This window comes from Calonectris borealis, chromosome 3 (assembly GCF_964195595.1).
Source record: "Calonectris borealis chromosome 3, bCalBor7.hap1.2, whole genome shotgun sequence".
NCBI classification, from domain to species: domain Eukaryota; kingdom Metazoa; phylum Chordata; class Aves; order Procellariiformes; family Procellariidae; genus Calonectris; species Calonectris borealis.
In genome coordinates, this window is record NC_134314.1 from 59844235 (window position 1) to 59864828 (window position 20594).

At 41.4% G+C, this 20594-nt stretch overlaps 1 protein-coding gene across 4 annotated transcripts in view; it reads left to right on the forward strand.

The window, feature by feature from the left end:
* Positions 1-4748: 4748 nt before the first annotated feature.
* Positions 4749-20594, forward strand: part of TPD52L1 (TPD52 like 1) — a 65952-nt gene continuing 50106 nt past the window's right edge. For 3 of the 4 annotated variants that reach the window (XM_075145772.1, XM_075145769.1, XM_075145768.1), the window contains exon 1: positions 4750-4834. In XM_075145772.1, coding sequence (XP_075001873.1) covers positions 4816-4834 — 19 coding nt within the window. In that variant the 5' untranslated portion in view covers positions 4750-4815. Of the gene's footprint in view, positions 4835-20594 lie in introns of all 4 variants that reach the window. The other variant, XM_075145767.1, reaches the window with a different exon arrangement.

Below are 20594 nucleotides of genomic sequence, written 5' to 3' on the forward strand. Positions count from 1 at the left end.
TTTCCCAAAGACAAGAAGTCTGATTCTTTTCTAACAGGAGTGGTTTTAGGGGTCAGTTAAGTCCAATTAGATCCCTATCAAGGTCTTTCAACACCAAACCCTTCAATTAAATCAGGTTCATGGTGGTCTTCTACTCCTATGTATTAAAGAATACCAGACATTATTTCTTTTCTGTGGTCAGTAGAAATACATTGGACTTTTCAGTTCAAGTGAAAGTAGTGGGAACCAGCTTCAAAAGAAATAAGGACCTCAAGTACCAGATACTAATCTGTGGAGCTCCCTGCCAAAGGATGTCCCTTAGAGGGCTCTAAAATTTGTGGGTCCGTGGAGGCCACATATGTTCATGGAAGAGAAATCCACTGAGATTCATGTCCCTGAATTAGAAATGGTTGGAGGCTGGGAAATGTAAGAGAAAAAGCACGGTTTTAAATAAATATTGTGCTAAGTGTGTCTTTCATCTGACCCAGTAGAGCTGTCTTGGGTTCACATATCTTCAGAACGTATTAAAAAAAAACCTTTTATAACCTTCAGGCTACATCTGAGACCCCCGTGCAGGAGGCAGACAGAAATACCTAGGAACATTCTGTGCTTCCAAGCATTTCTGATATTGGATATCCTAGTGCCGGTACGGACATCACCAATGGTAACATCCTGGTGTTCCCAAAGCTCACCTGGCAGGTAATATGTCTTCCCTCATATCAACATTTATCAATTTCAATATAGAATTGGAAAGTATTAAAGGAGCTTGTATGGAGATATATAACATATTCCTTCCTTCACGAGTTTTTTGGATGCTTCAGACAGTCTCTCACACATTTCCTCTTACTCAAGCGCTGCTGGAAATGGAATTAAAAGTATTGCTTAGTGTTAAGAGGTAAGGTCTAGTGAGTGTAATATTGTTCTCTAATAATATAATTGTATAATTTGGCTTAGTGTTGTTTTTTATATTGTTTTGTATTGTTCTAGTACCTTTCGACCCATAGAGCCAGAACCCCACTGTGTGAAACTGCAGACTAAACTGAAGTCCCTGTCTGTAAAACTTACGACGCAAGTAACATCTTCTCGCTGTTGTATGCTGTAGTAGCACTGATATTTCACACTTTGTAGTTTTAAATTGCAAGATTGCCCTAAACATTAGGTATACATAGAATAAGAGATGAAAAGCAAAAGAACTTACTAAAGGCTAAAGAAAAAACTCTGAAATAGTGTTAAGGGTATTCCGTTTTCATTTTCAATGTATCATTCAAAAATTGGAACCCACAATATGCCGAGAATTGAACATTTAGCATAAAGCATTTAGCAAAGAACTCAAGGACTTCTGAACGGAAGGAAATAAATTGTAATGTCTGGTCTGAACACATGACAGTGTGGTTTTCCAACCTTTTAATGAAACAAAAGAAACACAGCATATCCTTGGCCTTTCCATCCATGGCATATTACTAGAAGTTTTAACCTGCCCATTGCTGGGGGATCTAACTTTTTATCACGACTAGAATGTTGTGCTCGCTGAGGCCTGCCATTTTTCTTACGAAGTGCATGTATGCATCTGCTGCAGTTTATCCTACTAAACAATCATTCAGCCTGAAGGACCAACAATTTCCACTGGTATTTCACAGTTCTTAGACTGTTTGCACTTATGTAAATTATTCAGTACAGTTTTTCCTCATTATTTTCCACGGAAATTTATTAAGAGTTTAGGACACTCGGCATCATGCAGAATCCTGCTTTAATCTCTACCTGCAAAATGCATGTAGTTACTCCCTACAAGCACAGAGAGATCCACTGAAGTCTGACACTAGATTGGATGGTGTCGCTTTTGTGTTGGAGGACAAAAACCAGTCAGTGTAATGCCATAAGCATAATAAATGTATTTGATGCCTTTTACTGCTGTATTGTGAAAATGGTGTAATCTGAAGTGTACAGTAACACATAAGTATTTCAAAAACTGAATAATTTGGCTTTTGTTTTATTCTGTCTGACCTCTTAGAAAAACCAGACAAAACCCAACTGTCTTTAATTCCAGCATGATGGGAGAGACAATGATCTTTCTCAGACAACGACTAAGCTGCTACAATTTGATCAAGACCTTTCAAGACAGAAAACAAACTGAATTATGTCAATCTCTTCAGACAGAAAAGTGCAACAAAATCTCTTACAAGGCAAATTCGATGAGGAATCTCACCAAATCAGTGGTATATGCAGAACAATATGAAAATAGGTCCTACTGTACTGTAGGTAGAAAATGAATCCGTTACTTTAAAATTACATGACATAATTTCAATGGGATGTTAATTTTATAATCAGATTTATCTTTAAAATGCTGATTTCCTAACTGTATGTTACAGGAGAATATTAACTTGTAAATGACTGATTTCTTTTCCTGTGTAACATGCCATGAGATGAACACTTTACTATGGATCTCATAAAGATTATCGGTTTGTTTCCCTAAAGATATTTATGGATCTCTTAAATGTAGAACTAGTTTTGTTGATTGCCAATACTTGTTAAGTAAAACACTGCCTGGATTTTCTTTACAGAAGAATGCATTTCTGGTGTGGAAAAATAAGTAATAGATATGAATGTAAAGAGTAAATCAAATACAGCATCTAAAAATTTAGTAAAATTTTATGTTGTTCAGTAATTTGAACAGCATAAGTCTCTGTAAGATTTTTAATTATGCTTCTACGTGAACAGTGTTGTTAATATTGTTATAGCCCTGTAAGTAAATTGGGTGCTCAGTTTTCATTATGCTTCATAGAAACTGCTTAGGCTGCTTTAAAAGACTCTGCCTTGATTTACAGAAAAGTACATGTTCTAATTATACTGATAGTTTCACATGTTAAGAGAAATTTCTCGGCTGTTTCATGCACTTGTGGCTGGAGTTGGATTTGGGTTTTTTCATGCAGAAGTTGATGGCATTTCTGAGCTCAAATCTTGTCACGGTAGGATGTCTCTTTATGTGAAATAACATGAGTACAGGAATTCATTCTTCTGACAGCCTCTGTTCTGCTTTTTGTAAGTGGTAAATTCCAGCCTAAGGAGATGTCAAATCACAATGAAGAGAGGCTTGCCTAGAAAAAATGATCATAATTCATGTTTTACAATAATTCAAATTCAAAACCACCAGCGTGTGTATATTAAAGCAAAGCATTATTAGATGTATACAAATTAAGGCTGCCTTGGCAGCAAAGTTGAGAAATAAGTAAATTTGAGACTTCGCTATGTTCTACAATATTTTAAGGAAAAGAACTTATTTTCCACCTATAAGTGTTCTTTTTCTTTAATGTCACTGCATAATCATTTTCTTTTGGATTTTTTTCTTCAAGTATTTTTCTTCAAAGTATTACCTGTTTGTATAGCTTCACAAACAAATGTCCAATACTTCCTTCGCCTGCCTTTACTCTCTTGCTTCGTTATTTTTAATATTACAGGCCTTGAGAAGCTATGTGTCCTCAGTGTGTCCTGGAAGGCACTCAGTAGTATCATATACACAAATTAGATATGGTGTCTGACTGACAAATACATGGATGCCATGGCAAATGCAGCATTGCTAAAACAAGTATTCTGGATCCTTCCACACGTGAAGTTAACATGGACTGGTAATGAAGCGTGGACGTTATGTTGGCATGAGCAAAACCTAGACTAAATCTGCACTGCACTGTGAACTATGTATTGTCACCGCAGCTTCCAGTGAATAGCAGGATACAGACCTATGTACTGGAAAAAAGTTCATTTTTACCTAAACTGCTAAATATACATGACAGCATAGGCGCTGTCAGTATTCATTTGAATGTATTCCCATGCTTCTACCATAGGAGGTACTACCTGAAACCCACAGATACTCAAGTAAGCCAAAGACTTGTTTCCTTCAGGCACCCGACTGCTTCACCGTTGCACCAGGTACCCCCGTTTGCTCAGGCGGGGAGCTTGCTGCCGCCGGCGCCTGGGGCTCCCTGCTTCCCCTGGCGAGAAGCCCCGGGTGCCTTTCCTCGGCGGGGGCAGCCATGGCCTGAGGCGCAGCGCAGGGAGGATGGCGAAGAACGACCATACAGCCGCAGAAGCCGGGTGCTGGCCCGGGCCAGCTGAAGGGCCGGCCCAGGCCCGGGGCAGGGGCACCACTGGGCTGTGGGAGAGGGTCGCCGACACGAGGTTTGTCCTTGGGACACTGGGGTCTTCTGTGGGGAGGTAACATCTCCTGCCTTTGCTACTTTTGACCCTTAAGCCGGAAGCTCTTGCCTCCGAGTCCAATATATAAAATTAGATTTGCATATTAAAAGAAGCAGGAGGCCGTACAGCCGGTGGTCGGGCAGGGGAAGGCGCTGAAGAGGAGCTCCCCTTTCTCACACCTCCCGGGCAGACATGGTGCTCTTACTTGCAACCACAGCAGATGCGACCTTACCCGAGGGGACTTGCAGGCACCACAGGGATGGCTCTCAGCCCGCCCGCGGGAGGCCGCAGGGAGAGGCCTGTCTCCCCGAGGGCGAAAGCGCAGCAGGTCGGGCGGGTCTCTGCCCCCGAAGGGCTCTTCTTCCTGGTCATCACACACACACGGGTCATTACCGCGGGGGCCCCACCGCCCGTCCCTCGCCAGGGCCGGCCCCGCCGCTGAGGCGAGGGAGCCGGGGCGGGGGCGGCCCCAGGTGAGCGGCGCCGGCGCTGCCCGCGCCTGGCCGGCAGGTGGCGCCGCCCGCCCCGCCCGGCTCCCGCGGCGCGGGGGAGGGGAGCGGCAGCGGCAGCCCGGCGCCGGCTGTCAGCGCCGCGAGAGCCGCGGGTCGGCGGCTCCCGCTCCGGCGGACAGCAGAGCCCGCCCGCGCCATGGAGCCGCAGGCACAGGGTGAGTCTCGTCGGGACAGAGCCCTCTGGGGCGGCGCGGGGGTCCCGTCCCTTCCCTTCCTGCCGCTCCCCGCGGGGAAGGGCCGAGCCCGCGCGGGGACGGCGGAGAGGTGCCCCGCAGCGGCGAGAGCCTGAGGGGGCGAGCCGCGGCCCGGGGCACCGCCTGCCTCTCCGGCGAGGGGGCCGGTGAGAGGAGCGCGGTTTGAGGTACCCGTGAGAGGCTCCCCGGCACCCCGCTGGCGGTCGCGGCCCCGGGCTCCGCCGAGGAGCGCGGCACGGCCCGGCCGGCCCGCGGAGCGTCAGGCCGTCCTCGCCGTGCGCTCTGCCCTCCACCCCGACCCGCGCTCCCTCCGGCTTCCCTCGTTCCACTGCGTGGCGGGGATGGTGGCGTCCGTTTTCCCCTTCCGCTGGTTTTAAACGTTTCACGGTCAAGCAGCTGGATTGCAACTTCGCGTTAAGTTGGTCTCGGCCAGGCGTGGGGTCCTTGCCGGCTGCTGGAAGTGGTTTTGTGCGCGGTGCCCTGCCCGGCCGCCCCGCAGGCGCGGGGCTGGCCGCCCCGGGCGGGCGCCGGCCGCACTCCGTCCCTGGGAGGGACGGCGAGGCCCCGCGCCTCCGTGCCGGCATCGCAGCCCTCTTCCCGGGGGGCGGCCGGCGGGCGGGAGAGGCGCCCCCGGCAGCAGGGACCAGCGGCTGGGCTTCCAGCCGGGCGCTCCCCTGAGATCAGCTTAAAATCGCACGTGCTAAAGTGTTTCTGCAGTTTCGCAAACACGGCTTTCAGTAATTTAAAGTTAACATTTTCTATTGCAACAGTTATGATTAAGTTGCTACTCCTCTCTTTCTCTCTGGGTAAAGTTAATTGGCCTCCACAGAACAGGAGAAACCTTTCATTAAAGGTTTAGATGATGTTTGGGTCAACCTAAGGCATTTAGCATACACAAATCTTGCTCACTTTTACGGTCTTGCTTGTATTTTCTGAAGATCCTTATGACTTTGCCACACATGTCTGTAAGTCAACAGTACTAAGCAGGTGGTACAAATATTTCTGCGAAAGTAGAATGTTTAGAAACCATTTTACTTCATCTCCCTATTTTATAGATGACATAAGGGGGAGACATATGCTCATTGAAATTAACTGACAAAATAGCCTTCCAGAATACCTAAAAACTGTCTTAAACATATACACATAAAAGAGGCAAATGTTGATTGCAAATATGGTTGTATGTAAAGGAATACAGTGGGAAATTTGAGTTCATGATGCTTGTGAAGGAGAAAGCCTTTCCAGCAAAAGTGTGGTATACGTGCTATCCTAATGGATACATGGCTGAAGCTGATTGGCAAAATAAATAGATGTGTGGTTCAGTTCCCGGGGTTTTTAAAAGTCAGTATTAAGATTATAGAATAAGACTGTTATTTAAACTCATTTTCCAAATACATCTGTACAAATACTACGGTGGGAGCTCTTGTTCTTTAAACAGGAACATCATATGGTAAAGGATTTGATCATTTCTTGTTTTGTAGAAGTGATGGAAAACAGTATCTGATTCTAATTAGCCAGGTAGTGGTATATGTGCATATGAATTTTTTACCTTCCCTGAGTAGTAAGATGAGTAAATATGTTCTTAGTACGTGTTAAAAATTCAGCCAATAAATGTGTTTTGCTAATGTATGTTTTGGTCAGCAACTCTGTTACTGCCACAGGTCTTTAATAAATTTTTCTTCTGGGTGAATATCTATTGTCTAGTGAGACAATATAAAAGCATTTTGTATTGCTTAATTTTATCTAATTTTATCTAATTAGGGATTCTTAGCCCTTCAGGAGCTCAGGAGCTTTTTCTTTTTTTTTTTTTTTTTTTTGTAATCTTAAACTTAGTTGACAGACAAATATGGGACTTTTCAAGGCTATACTCAATTCTTAAGTCACTTTTTTTTTTCTATTTCTCATGTGTGTGTTTTATTTCTACAGTTTCTCAGAACAGTCTCCCATTACTTAAAAAAATATCTTTGTTTGATACACTAGCAGTACAAGCTAAGATTTTTGTGGTAGGTATTTGCATGCCAGCAACCTTTGTTCCAAAATGTCCCTCTTTCCTTCTAGACTTCAGTGGATGTTACTGCAGTTATGGAGCCTTGCTGGTAAAAAGAATTTAACCTGTATGTGTCTAATGCAGTTGAATTCAATTAAGTATATCTAAGCACTGGCCAGAAATCTGAATTTTCAATCCCACTATGCAATTTGCAGAACATAGTTATAGGAGGTTACTAATGAAACAGTAGCGATTTGCTTGGGAAAAAAAACCCACTTCAAGTATCTGCTTAAGCAGGAGGAGAAATGTGTATACATTTTAATGAGTTTATGAATTGCTTCTCAGGCACCTTTAGATGCCCACAGAGAAACGAATCCTGAATGGTTTGTTCCAGTGTGCTTTGCTGGGGGATTGCATTCCAATTGAAAAGACAAAGTAAAAGCTATAAATTTGAAAGCGCTGCCGAATTTCTCATATTTAACACTTTAAAGATTTTCTTCAGAAGGACTTTTCTACATAATTGTGTTGTTTGTGCCGTTTTATATTGTCCTGAAGGGAGGCTATGCCTGAGTAGAACAATTTCATGTTCAAGAAACACACACGTGCAACTATAAATTATAGATTTCTTAAGAGCATGAAAACAATTTTTGTCAGCATTTTTACACAGCAGCATGAATCAACTTTATAAATCTTAAAGCAACTGTTGACAAAAAAAAAAGTATTATTACATGTAACTATACCAAGGTACTGCATAGAGGTCACAGCTAACATCAGGAGTTTCTCTGTGGTTCAAGACACAACATCTGTCCATGCCCCAAAGACTGTGAAAGTTAAATGCTCTGATATTGATCTTAAAGCAGTAGAGAGATTTCATGGACTGAAACGGAATTACTATTATACTTAAGTACGAATTGAATATGTCTTGCAGCATTCATGCTAACTAGATGAGACAGTCTACCAGACAGAGAATAATATTAATTAATGTTAAAATATTTTCTAAAGAAGCAACGATATGTTCAATGTAAACAAATTCTTATGTGTAATAAAAATCATAAATTGTACCTTTAAGCCTCTGGGTGCTTTTGTCTTTGACCAGTTTTTCCTCTTAATGGTCCCAGAGCTAGCTGATCCCGGGAACACACCAGCTATACTTATGCTAGGTGCTAAAAATTCCATAAGAGAATCTTTGTTTTCCTTCCTGTGTCTGTCAGTCATTTTTCAAGTGAAAAGTTTGGAAGTCTGAAGAACAATGTTTCTCTCTGAAAGATAGGAAAATCAGAACTGTGTATTTGCCTCTGATGATACTCATTCTACTCTGAGTCCAGATTAACTGACTATCCTGCGTAGCCCTGCTTTCTAGTTTAAAATTGTGAATATCCTCTAATAATGACAATGCCATGGATGTCTTCATCTGTCTCTCATCTGAGAATCCCACGTGACTTTTAACACTGGAGCTTTGCTCTTAATACATCTCTCTCCTTTAGCACTACTTCTCCCTTTTTTCTTGTATTCAGCTATAATCATACCTCTTTCTTTCTGCGTCATGTCCAGTCTTGAGTCTTACGCTGATAAAGCTTTGGTGCTTTCTGCTCTTTGCCCTTTTACGTACCCAGGTAGCTCAGCCAGCTTCTTGCACTTCTAGCCTCTGAAAGGGGTTTTGAGGCATCTCCCTGTCCTAGCAATTCTTCTTACAGGTGTTCTGCATCCTCTGCTAGTTGTGCATTGTAGCCATAATGGCTTGCTGTGGCTATGCATACACCTGTAAAGTATTGTGGTGAGAGCTGTAGTTAGTTCAGATGTTAGGCGCCTTCCCCCTCTTGAGGCCTTTGTCCCACGGGCCTGCAGCGCTGCACTGCTTTCCTCTGCTGTGTGCAGCTGACGGGCTTCATCTGTCACCCTCGGGTCGGCTGCATCTGACGTGTGAGGTTACAGAGCAGAGAGGCAGCACCCGGGCACCTGCTGTTTGGCTGGAGCTTGTGATCAGGAGGAGATCATTAGAAGTCGCAGCATTAGCCCGGCGGCCCTCTCCCTGCCACGGTGGCACCTGTCATCTCACAGTCGGATGGTCTGAGGTCTCCCATGGTAGGGGGCAGTGGTGAGGAGGCCTTGTGTTACCTGTGATATGGTGTACAAGACTCACCAAAACAGGGCATTGGCAGCTTGGTCAGCATTCTCTCTCCTTCTTTCTCCTCACTGGCTACTCATGTGGTTATTAATACAGATATGAATCTGGATAGAGAGTCGGTCTCACAGTGGGAAGGTGGGGATAAGGAACACACGGAGATGTTACTTCACTGCAGCAGCAGTGCTGTGGCCATCACACCAAAGCAGTCTTGCTGGAGGGGGCAGCATCTTCCCTAGCCTCGTGTTTGGGGTTGGTGGCTTTACCAAGGAGCACTGAAGTGTAATTGTTCTGTGAGAAGAAAATCCCTCTGCTCGGGTAAGTCCATCAGCACACAGGTTGGTCAGTGTTGATATACGTGAGAAAATGGGAAGGATGAGGGAAGGGGAACCTTCGTTTTCTTCCCTAGCAGCGGCTGCTAGTTCTTTCCATTGTGAGAAGTGCATTTACGTTACCCACCTGTCTTTGTAAGGAAAGTGCCTGGCCGTGCATGCTTCTGGGGCTTCAAGGTTCACTCTTGTTAACCAGGGGTTTGTGCTGTCTCCTTTCTGCCCTCTGGAGCTCACCATTGCCCGCTATGGAAAGCAGGAGAGAGGACTTTGCAAAGGTCAGGAGTGTATTGGGGTAATTGAATCAGCCAGTGATAACCTGCATATTTGACTGCGTGGTGGAAGTCTCAGCTGCTGTGTTAATAAGATCACATGAAGATGAGGTCAAGTGAAAATGGTAGAGTTGTAATTTATAATAGGATTCTTAAATATTTAACAAGAGTGCCCAGAGCTCGAGATAATTGCTCTTTCATCCTTTTATACTAAAAGGAGGAAAATATATGCATGGAATGAGTTATTTGGTATATCGGTTTTTAAGCAAATAAATGTCTGAAATCAAATGCAGTGCTTCTGTTTTACCCTTTTGAACTTATACTGCTTTCAGCTTTATGATGCTTGTCATAGGACGAAATTCAGTTTGCTGAGGCTGACAAAATTTGAGTGGTTTCATGCTACACGTGAGAACTGAGAATAGAATACGGTGGGATTTGGAAAAGAGATATAAAGGAGAGACTTCCTCTAAAATCTAGGGCCAGTCTTATGAGGCATTGTAATTCTGCCAGTTCTACAACCATGAAGATATAAAATGCAGAACACGCAAAACCAAACACATCAAACCCTAAAACAAGTTTTTAAATTCTTGCTCCATTTTTTCTACTGTATCTTCTTATTTTCACAGGACTGCTGGTATGAGTCCTGCTATGAGGCAGCACAAGTGTAGTCTGAGTCTGCTTTCAGTCAGCGTTCTCAAGTGCATTAGTAGAAAGATGAGTCTGCTGAGGCTGTTCTGATGTGCCTCGCTGACTTGTGCAGTACGCTACAGAAATGCGTGGAACTTTTGAGGTGCTTTCCTTAGGCCATGTGCTGCTTGAAGGTCAAGGATGTGGCACAAGCGTGGCAGAAGATTGCAGAGGGGTTGAAGTCTATTCTGTGCGGCCATATTTAGAAATTTGTATCTTGTTTAGTTGCTTGTTTTAGCGTAATCCTGGAATATGGGTTTAGAAAGACTGTAGTCAGCCTTTGTTTCAGAAAGTGTTTTAAGGTGAGAGGGGATTGACAAATCTGGATTCTAGCGTCAGATGTCACACTGACCTTCTCCAAAACCTTGGGCATATTAGCTGATTGTTTGGTTCTTTAGGATGGAGGTAATACTGCTTAGCCATCTTTGAGATCCATGGATCAAAATCATATAATAGCTAAATAGGCTATCATCATTACACTTCTGCATCCGTGGTGTGGTTAAGTGTTGCAGGTGGATAACTGTAAAAGACAGTCATTCGTAAGTGTTTGTATTGCACTTTAGCACTACATCCCCTTTTCTTTCTCTTGTGCTGTCTCTCATTCCCTCTCTCTTTCACTTTGTAAAAAGAAGTAGAATGTTAGCAGTGAGGATCTTTCTGCAAATGTTCTTATCTGAAAGTGTAAAACAAGTTCAAGAACACAACATACGTGAAGTGATACTGCCTCAAATGTCATCTTATCTTGATGATAAAGATCTTACACTGAGTCTTCCATTTTACCTCTCCTCTTTGGCATATTTTACCTTTTCTGTTCTTGTAGGACTTAAACTCTCTGGACAATAAAAAGGGCTTCTAAAAGGCTGTTCTTATTAATTACTTCTGTGCAAGATTTCTTGAACTTTTTGATTCTTTTTCACTTATTCCGGTAAAAAGGTACTATGTTTATATTAATGGCATGGGGTTAATGGCATGGTAAAGTGAAGGATCCACTATTGGATCCCCAAGCAGTTCCCACTGCAAATAGTCGCATAAAATACTAGGAGTTTCGGTGTTCTCTCCACACTATCTGTCATGAAGTTTTCTTATGTAAGGCTGGTTGCTGAAAGACATCTCATTTTCGTAGCTGAAAACCAGGGCTTTTACAACAACCAAATAAGAATAATACAACAGTAAAATTTATAAAGACAGTTTTACAGAAATAAGGAAAAATCATGGTTACATGTGTGTATCCTGTGGCCAGATACAATAGCTTCTCTCATTTAGTCTGTTGTTCAACTGATGGACTTTCAGATGCTTCGGAACTATGTAGTCAAGGATCCAGTTCTTGGGCAATTTTTACATCTTTGCGTTTCTAGTCACTGAAGGAGAATCCAGGGAGCTCGGAGAAGCAGGCAGTGGGTATAAAGATCAGAAGGAGGTCCAATGCCTTCTGTCACTTCCAGAAAAGAGCAGGTAACGCTATGCCTTGAGCAGTCAGTTTGTTCTGAAGCAAGGAGGGCTGTGAGGAAAAATGCTTTCTTCTGGGTTTTTTTGTTGGTCTTCTGGAGTTTGGTTTTTGTAAAGTTGTCCTGCTATCACCACTAATTTACCTTAGCATGCAAGAACCTAGTCAGTAAAGTGTTTTAAAGTAATGAAAGAACTTGAAATGTGTAATGGAAGGCAGTCACTTTTCAGCTTTTCTGTTCTAAAGGCAAAATTAGACTTTCAATGTTTTTGTAAGATAATAGAATTTAAAGTACTTTTAACAACAACAGATTCCTCAGAATGCAAACTCAAGATTCAGCATTTAGTATAACACAGGAACTAGGACTCTAGTGGTGCTTTTGGCAAAGAAAGATATAAAATTACGCTCTGAAAACATTTTTGATATTCATGCAAGCATGAAGTGTCTATAGGTATGGTTTTGGTTTTCCCAGTAAAAAGTGTTCACACAAAATGTTTTTGTAGCAGGCAGTGCAGTTTATTTTCATGTGCTTTCTTGCTGAAAGGGCTACTTTTGTTTGCTGATCAGTGAAGTAGTTGTTTGCTTTCCCAGGCCCCAATGGACCAGATCCTGTCCAAGCTATTTCTTCCTCTTTTGACAACCATTCTTTCTGTTTTTTTTTCTTTCCATTTGTACAGTCTGATTTCTGTCTGGGTTTTCCTTTAACTTGTGAAACACCCTTCCTCTTTAGCCATCCAAATACATAAGTTCTCTCTCTTTAGTACCTGTGCCACACTTTAAAGTTGTATTTAATAATTGCCTAATAATTAAATTTACTAATTTATAAATTGTAAGTAAAGTATGGAAAGCACGATTAAAAACTATGTACAGTATGGATTTAAAAGGCTGTATGATTTATATTCTGTAAATATTTATAAATGGTGGCTGAAGGGAGCTGATGCGTTCCATGTTTGCTTCTTCAGTAAAGAGTTAGGTTTCTCTGTGTTCACCTCTTTGTTCAGGTGTTCTCTTTTCACCAGTTTCCTCACCAGGAAATTGCCTTGCCACCTGGGTGGAACTGAGGTGGTGCAGGTTTGTGGTCGCAAAATGGTTGCTCATAACCATCTTAAAGTTTTTAAATACTTTTGCATAGTTTCCCTCAAATAATTGTTTTCATTGTGCTTTAGGTGGATTTAGTAATAACTTTCCATGCTGATGATTTTAGGTGCTTATCCAATTCCTCTTTCTATGTTTCACACTTTAATTGAAATGTTCTTAACTCTACTGAGTAGATCACAGATAGGTCACTCTAGGAAATGCTGACAGATTTTTTAGAGGGTGATGCAGAGTGAATGTGTTTAGTTAGAATATCTTCTGAAGGCCTCAAATTCTTTATGTTCTTTCTCTGCTGGGTTGGTGCATGCTTAGTGTTTATTAAAAAGTGATCAGAGATAGTTGTATTTAAACACAACCAGATTTTCTTTAGAGACAAATAAAATGTATGTACATTACAGAGTTAGAGGCGCAATTATGCCAGGAACAGAAGATTATCTTCTGCTCAAAGTATTCTAATAGGCAGATGGCAGCTATTAACTTATTATTGTGGGAGGAAGGAATCAAAGTCATAATCAGAGAGAATGATGTTTGCTGTGTAATTAAGCTATCTAACTAGTGCTGTACACTGTTATGTGCATATGAGAATACTGAAGAACCCATGAAGCCATGTGGTCTTGCCAGAGTAAATCCTTCAGTTGTGTTGTGGGTCAGGTGGTGCAGAAGCTTTGATAGCAAAGGAAAGATGATGGTGAAGAAGGAACGATTACTTGAATAGCCTGCCTGATTTAAAAAAAAAAAAAAAAGACTGCTGAATAATGTCATTCATGTAAACTGAATCACAATGTGGTTTTGAAGATTTAAATAAGGTCTTTGCAGAGTTAAATAACAGATATTGTCAGGAAACTGAAAGTGAAATACTACAAGTAGAGGAAAAAATATGTCTCCCCTTGTGGTTTTAAATTGCTTCAAAAAATAATAAGCGATATAGATGAAGTCTGCACTAAACACAAGGAATAAAGAAGATTATGTAGTGATAATAGTTTGTACCCATTCAAGAGAAGTTCAAAGATGGGAACTAGATTTAGACCTAGATCCAGAATCAGAAGGCTGCTCAGTTGTGTCCAAGGTCTGCACAGAAATACGGAGCATGAACACGTCCTGAAAGGGGAGCAGCACTGTTCCGGTCATAGTTACGTGCTGCGCGTGGGAATCAGGGACAGGGGAAGGGTGAGAGAGAATAAGATTTTAGCAATTAAGTTGAATAGGGATGAAGATGTGAATGGAAGTTACTAGCAGAGATGCAAGCATTGGAATACTAGTTTATTTCGGAAAAGTATGTTTTGTTATGTCCATCCTGCAACAACATCCTCAGAAAAATCTTCTTACGTAAGGTAGTAGAAGAGCGAAGAGAAGACAATGACTGTCTTGTGCTCTCTTTCTAGACCTTCTTAAGGTACTGAAGTTACAATAGGCATGACAACAGACTGGGTGATCTGCATGGAGTAGGGTTTGAGTGATGTTCTTACTAATGAGTGTGGTCTAATGCAACCTCGAGGGGGTAGCAACTCGTCCCACGTGCCTAAACCCCTTCCTTCTCTTACCATTGGCCCGCCATTACCTGTAGCCAGAGCAGCTGTCAGAGAAGCTCACCCTCTGTGGTTCAGGGCTTCTCTTCCCTGTTGATCTTCAAGGAGGAAAAAACAGACTCTGTCTGTGACGGCTGGTATTTGAGGGTAAATCAGGGACCTCAAAGACTGAGACAGTACAGTGTGGCTGGAAGTGCCAGTCTGTCTCCTGCTCTGATAAATAGCCAGCCCTCCCGCGAGACGGTCATTTGTGTCACTCAGGCCAACTGCAGAGGCATGCCTCCTGTCCTCAAACCCTACCCAACAGAAGGAAAGGCCAAGAAACCTGTTTCTATGGGAACTTCATGGATATCCAGGGCCCTAAACCCCAGATGTCTCCACCCACAGCACACACATTTCTTTGTTACGGCATACTACAAAACTCTGAGTGGGCAAAGCCACAAAATTAATGATGCCAAATACTCTGCAGGCCTTAACGTGGAGCTTAACATTAAGAGCAGAATAATAAATACCTCATTTCACAGTTCAAGGTGCTGGCAAAAAAAACTGGAGGAAAAACAAATGAAACGTTGAGTTGAACAGGCCCGGCGAGATGGTGCTATTCTGATTGAGAAGTATTTTGTGTGGCCTGCGTCCAGAGAATTAGTGTCACACAAACTCCAAATTCCAGGTTTATCAGAGCAACCTGCTGCAGCAATGGCTGCCTAGCTGCAAGGCAAGGTGGCACAAATTAGAGCTGCTTTTCAATATATTTGGAGTATGTGTTTTAACAAATAAAAATTTGTTTTACCTTAAACAAAGGGCCTGTGCGAGGGAATACATGGCCTTTGTCTTTGGTAAAATGGATTGTTTTCAAATAATATTCATATAAACAAGCTTTGTTTTTATTGGTTTTAAATGAGAATGCAATTGTGTGCAGGTAGATGCATCCAAGAGTAGGTCAAGTTCGTTTAGGGAAGCCTGGAGGAGGTCTAGACTGTCAGATAACCCGCCTTAGGAAGGCAAAAGTGCACTGGTGCAAAGTAGCTAGTCTTAATTATGAAGGGGTTAAAGGGTATTGCAAGCTGAAGCAGGTGGTGCTTAAAAATTGGGGGGGGGAGACACAAGACATGCCTGCTCTGAGGAGCGTGTTGATTCACTGCCTCTTCTTGGTGGCCGTGAGCTCTTACATAGTCTGACATAAACATTTAAGAAAAACCCTGGGGACAGGAACTGTGCCTTTATCCCAACTTAGCGAGTGATTTATTGTTGTTAATTTATAATTTTGATGCTGCCTACAAAGCTTAGTCACAGATCATGAACCTTTTGTGCCAAGCAGTATGCAAAAAGACAGTCCTGGTCCTTAAAAACTGTAATCTTTACTCTCCCAGTGTGAGAGATTGAGTAGATGTAGGGGAGGATAATTTGTCCCTGCTCTCTCAGCATTCCTAAATGTGTATTTTACTATGTGTAACAATGCTGAGACATTTATTCTGTATTAAAGCAATGGGAATAATGAATTTGAGCCTGAAGAGAATAAAGAATCTGTCATGTCCCCAGTTATAATTGTTTCCTGTGTATTTTCCCTAGTAAGTTTACAGGATCAAAAGTGACACATCAGCCTTACATGTTGAGATAGTTGGATGGGGCTGTGGGGAAAGCAAAGCAACCTCTGGCTGCAGCAAGATTTTGCTAATTTTTAAATTAGACTTATAAAGATCTTGTCACTTATGTGTTTTGTGATCTAAAGGATACAAATTATAGCTACTTGAAGAATGTATTTTTTGATGAAAAAATATAATTTTATCATTTCTTGCAGCACAGATACTTTGTTGGAAGTTAATTGAGGAGGCTTGTGAGTTTAACCATACTGCAGTTAGATTGCTATTTAGTGATTTTTTTTGCACTTGGCTTTAGAAAAGTACAATAAACTGATCCTTTCTTAGGAGAGAAAGGTTATTAAATCCTGCCATTAAGTTTCTGTGATTTTGATTCAGTGAAGCAGATGTGTGAGCTTAATTATACAATTGATGGGATCGCAGTCACTTCTACCAGCTGAGGATGGAACCCAAGGTGCCTGTCTATTCTGAGATTAGAAAAATGTACCTTCGTGTATTTTTAGTGTGGAAGGGTGGGTTTAAGAAATTTGACTGACAACTTCCACCTCTGACTGCCAGCATTTCCATGTCATAGCTCTTATCTTCCCCTACATTGCTTTTTCTCTAGTCTGATTATACATGCTTTATTCCTTCATTTGTTTTACGCAGTCTCTTACAGTTTCTGGAGTACCTTATTTGTAGAGAACAAGTCTCTTTTGTGACTCAGTGTCATCCACTTTCTCATTCCCTATTATTCCATCGTGACTTCATCTTCTTTTCTTTTTTCTCTGTTCTGCCTAAAGAAAAAGAGATGATAACCCTTCCACTTGTGGCATCTTTTTCTTACCCTTGACCTCACAGAAAGTTCTGCAGAATGATCAATAGAAAGCACAGTAAGTGGTACAATACTGTCATTACTTTCAGTATTGACATAATAGAAAGAAGCATCTGCTGTCTTTAAACTGTTACAAAGCAATTGTTGTGAAATGTATTTCCATAGCTACAGCTTAGAAAGCAATGTTGCCCTTGTCTTCCCCAGGCAGGCAGGCTTATTATTTTATACAAAGAGAGCTAGCTATTGGATACAATTCATAAGATCATGCCTACCGAGCACTTCTGGACATCTCAGATAATTATTTTGTTTGGAAGATCAGTTCTCAGGTTGAAGCTTGGTACCTACTTTCAGTAAGTGATATATATTTTTTACCATCATTGCCATTCTCACTTTTATCCATTGCACTTCTGTCTTTGGGATGATTATCAAACTCCTTACCAATGTGCATGGCTTCTCAGTGCAGTAGTCAAGCTGTGGAGTCAGTTTTCTGCCAGTTATTTGTGTGTAGATAGTCTTTCTTCACTGGCATAGATTGGCAGCTGTGTCAATGGCTTCTGGGGGAAAAATAACATAGAGAGATCCTCAATGTATGATTAATTTCTTTTTATTGTACTGAAACAAAGAAAAGAATTAGCACACTGCGACTGGCTGTTGATCCAGGATCTTCAAATAAAAGTGTTCCTTTGTTTGGAAACCTGCCAAACAGGTTTCTCATGGCTACGGATAGATTCATTAATGCCTGGTTTTGCAGGGGTTAAGAGGTGGAATGGAAAGCCTTAGTAAGGTCTGTAATGAGCTGCTCCAGCACGACTGGGAACACTTATTCTGAGATGGTAGACTACGTCCTATGCTCTTGAACACCCAAAAGCTGTACTCCCTCCCTCTCCTTGACACCACCCCCGACCCAAAGCCCAGTGGAGAGAGGATATGTGAAGACACTTGCCCATCCATATCTCTCCTCTGAGAGAGCATACTCAGAGGAGAAGGAAGATTGAGCCCCCATGGTCACAGGAAGTAGAATCTACAATTTTGTTTAATATTTACACTTTTGATCTACATGACCTGTATGTCTAGAGTTCTTCCTTCTCTGAACCAAGATGAACCAAGCCTCTAGTTTTATTTTCCAATCATAGCTTCAGAATCAACCTCCTTTCTGTTCTAAGTCCTCTAGGAGAAAGGCAGGGTGTATGGTAATTTCTAGGCTCAAGAAGTTTAGACTTGTCCACAGTTAGAACCAAACACAGAAGGGAAGGTCTTCCTTCAAGCAGTTTGTTTTCTAGGTGGAACCTCCCCTAATAACTTCAGAGTTGGAAAAAATGGTACTGGAAATCCTTGCGATTTTTAATAGTTTTTCTGATCAATTTAGTTATTTACTGTACACGCTTCTAGTCCCCTTTGTTCCCCCCTTAATCTCTATATCTGGCATTAAGACTACATTATAAAGAAGATCAAAGACACTAATGCAATGTCTGGACAGTTTCTTTGTTCTACTTACCATTTCATCCCTTTGAAGACTTAATTGCAATTTAAATTTGTAAACAAGTGTTTTCCAATTTTAAATAAGAAACTGTTCTGCATAGCTTGCTATGTTGTTAGCTACAATACGACGACATGGCAAAAGAAGCTGTAACATCTTATTTTGTTTACTAGAAGGGTTATACAATTAGGTGTTTTCTCACTGATTGTTATGAATATTAGATAACAAGGGAGGTATGCTATTTTTAAGTGGTTGAGAAACAAAAAATTAGAGCAGTAAAAGGGCTTCAATTCTTAACTGTTTTGTTAGAATAAAGGATCATCTATGTATTTCCCTGAAATGAATGTCAGAGAATGTACACAAGCAGAAATTTGGTGTTCTTACCTTTAATTTTCCTGTCATTATGGCTAATTCAACAGACATCGCTGCCAATAGTGTGGGTTTTTTTCTTTTTTTTGTTTTGTTTTGTTTTGTTTTTTAACAAGGTCAACATACAAAAATTAGCCTGATACGTAACACTGTAGAACATGAGCCTGAGATGAATATGAAGAAAATACATAAAAAGCACTGATTAAAACACCTTCATCCAGTTAATCTTCAGATACCTGAATGAGTCTGTCTTGGATTTTATCATTGTATTCTTTGGTTAATTTGAATTTTGTGGAATAGTTACAGATCCTGTAGTTTCTGGGTGGCTTATTTAGTTGTCATCCCTACAATTCTAGTAGTAGACATATGGACAGGTACAGATCAATGCTGAAACAGTTTCTTGCATTAAAACAGATTTAACAGCAGACTGTAAAACTAGTTACTAGTCTCAGCCACAACTACCATAAACTTTGGGACAAAACTCAAAATGCCTGTGAAGCGTTTCAGCATGCTGTAACCCCTTGCACAGTTCTTGTATTATCTTGTCGCATGAATCTTTCAGAAGATCACATTAAATGTGTTCCCCCAATTATCCACCCCCTACTTTTTCTGTATAAATATCCTAATACAAAGAGTTGTTCACTCAATTGTTTTGAGTTGCATCCTTCTGTATGACTTGCAGTTCCTAGTTACTGATAATCCTATACTTTTCGTATTTCCTGCATATTTTATCTAATTATATGTGACAGTAAGTACTAAAACTTTCTTTAAAGTAAAAGCCAAACAGCTCTTTGCACTGATTTATACCTACTGTATGCTTTCCCATACTTTATGAGGGTTTTTTTTTTTTCTGGACAATCACTAGTCTGCCTGTTTGTGGAGGATAAATGAGTTACACATGAGTATATTCTTAGTGTAATTTGTTGTAGGAATATAAGATTGTATGAGACCATAGGGACCTTCAGATCTTTTCCCCAGCCATTTTAGGCCACAAGAAGAGGGGCTGTCTGGAAGAGATAATGAGGGAGGTGGGCTGGGTCTTGCATCTGTCTCTGGGCAGAGTCCTGTGATGGTGCATCCCAGAGCTACGCCTCGATTGAGCTTCTGGATTGAGCTTGATTGCAACTGGAAGAAGTGGAGAGAAGGGAATAGGCAATGAGGACTCTTCAGCTGACCATGGAGTATGAGGGGTGGGAAGTTCATGGCATAGTTTCTAAGATGGCTTCTGCTCCATTGATGCCTCTTGTGTGATTTTTCTGTGGAAGAGAATTGCTGAGCACCAGGCACAGCAAATGAAATTGAATTCAGGAGAACCAGGATTAAGTTAATCTGGACAAGATGGAGGAGGAGAAGAAAATAGATGCTGATAAGTGGTGGTGTGTGGGCTCTATCCTCATGTCCTATTTCTTAGTGGCCTGCTTGAATGAAACTTGAAAAACATCTACTTTAGACGAATATGTGGAGGTCAATGCCTAAAATATTGTGCTGTTAGTAAAGGACATAGGAGATACAGGACATCACCAATGCAATGGGTTCTTGTGATGGCTGGTAATCTATTGGATTCTGGGAGGTTTGAATACCTATGCTACAAAGTGAAGCAGAAGCTATTCACCCACCCGGTAACTAAATTACTGTTCTAAATGGGTGTAAAGTTAATTCCTGATTCCACACCTGCATATTGGTATAATTCTGAAATCATAGCAGCTGTGCATCTGAACAATTTTCATAACCATCAGAATTTCAGTTTTTCCAGTTTTGACCACAGCTAGAAACTAGGCATGATCTTCAGTGTTTCTGGGAAGAGTGGGGAAGGGGAGCAGGGAATGCAGCTTGAACGTGACTTCTCCATGAAGAAGCACATACATACTAGTCAGGAAAAGAAGGAGCATTGGGAACCTCAGACTGACCTTTTTTTTTTTTTCTTTTTTTTTTTTTCTTTCTTCTGCTACCAAATATCCATCAAGATTTTATATTAATCTTGAAAGCATCTCAGCTACTTGTACA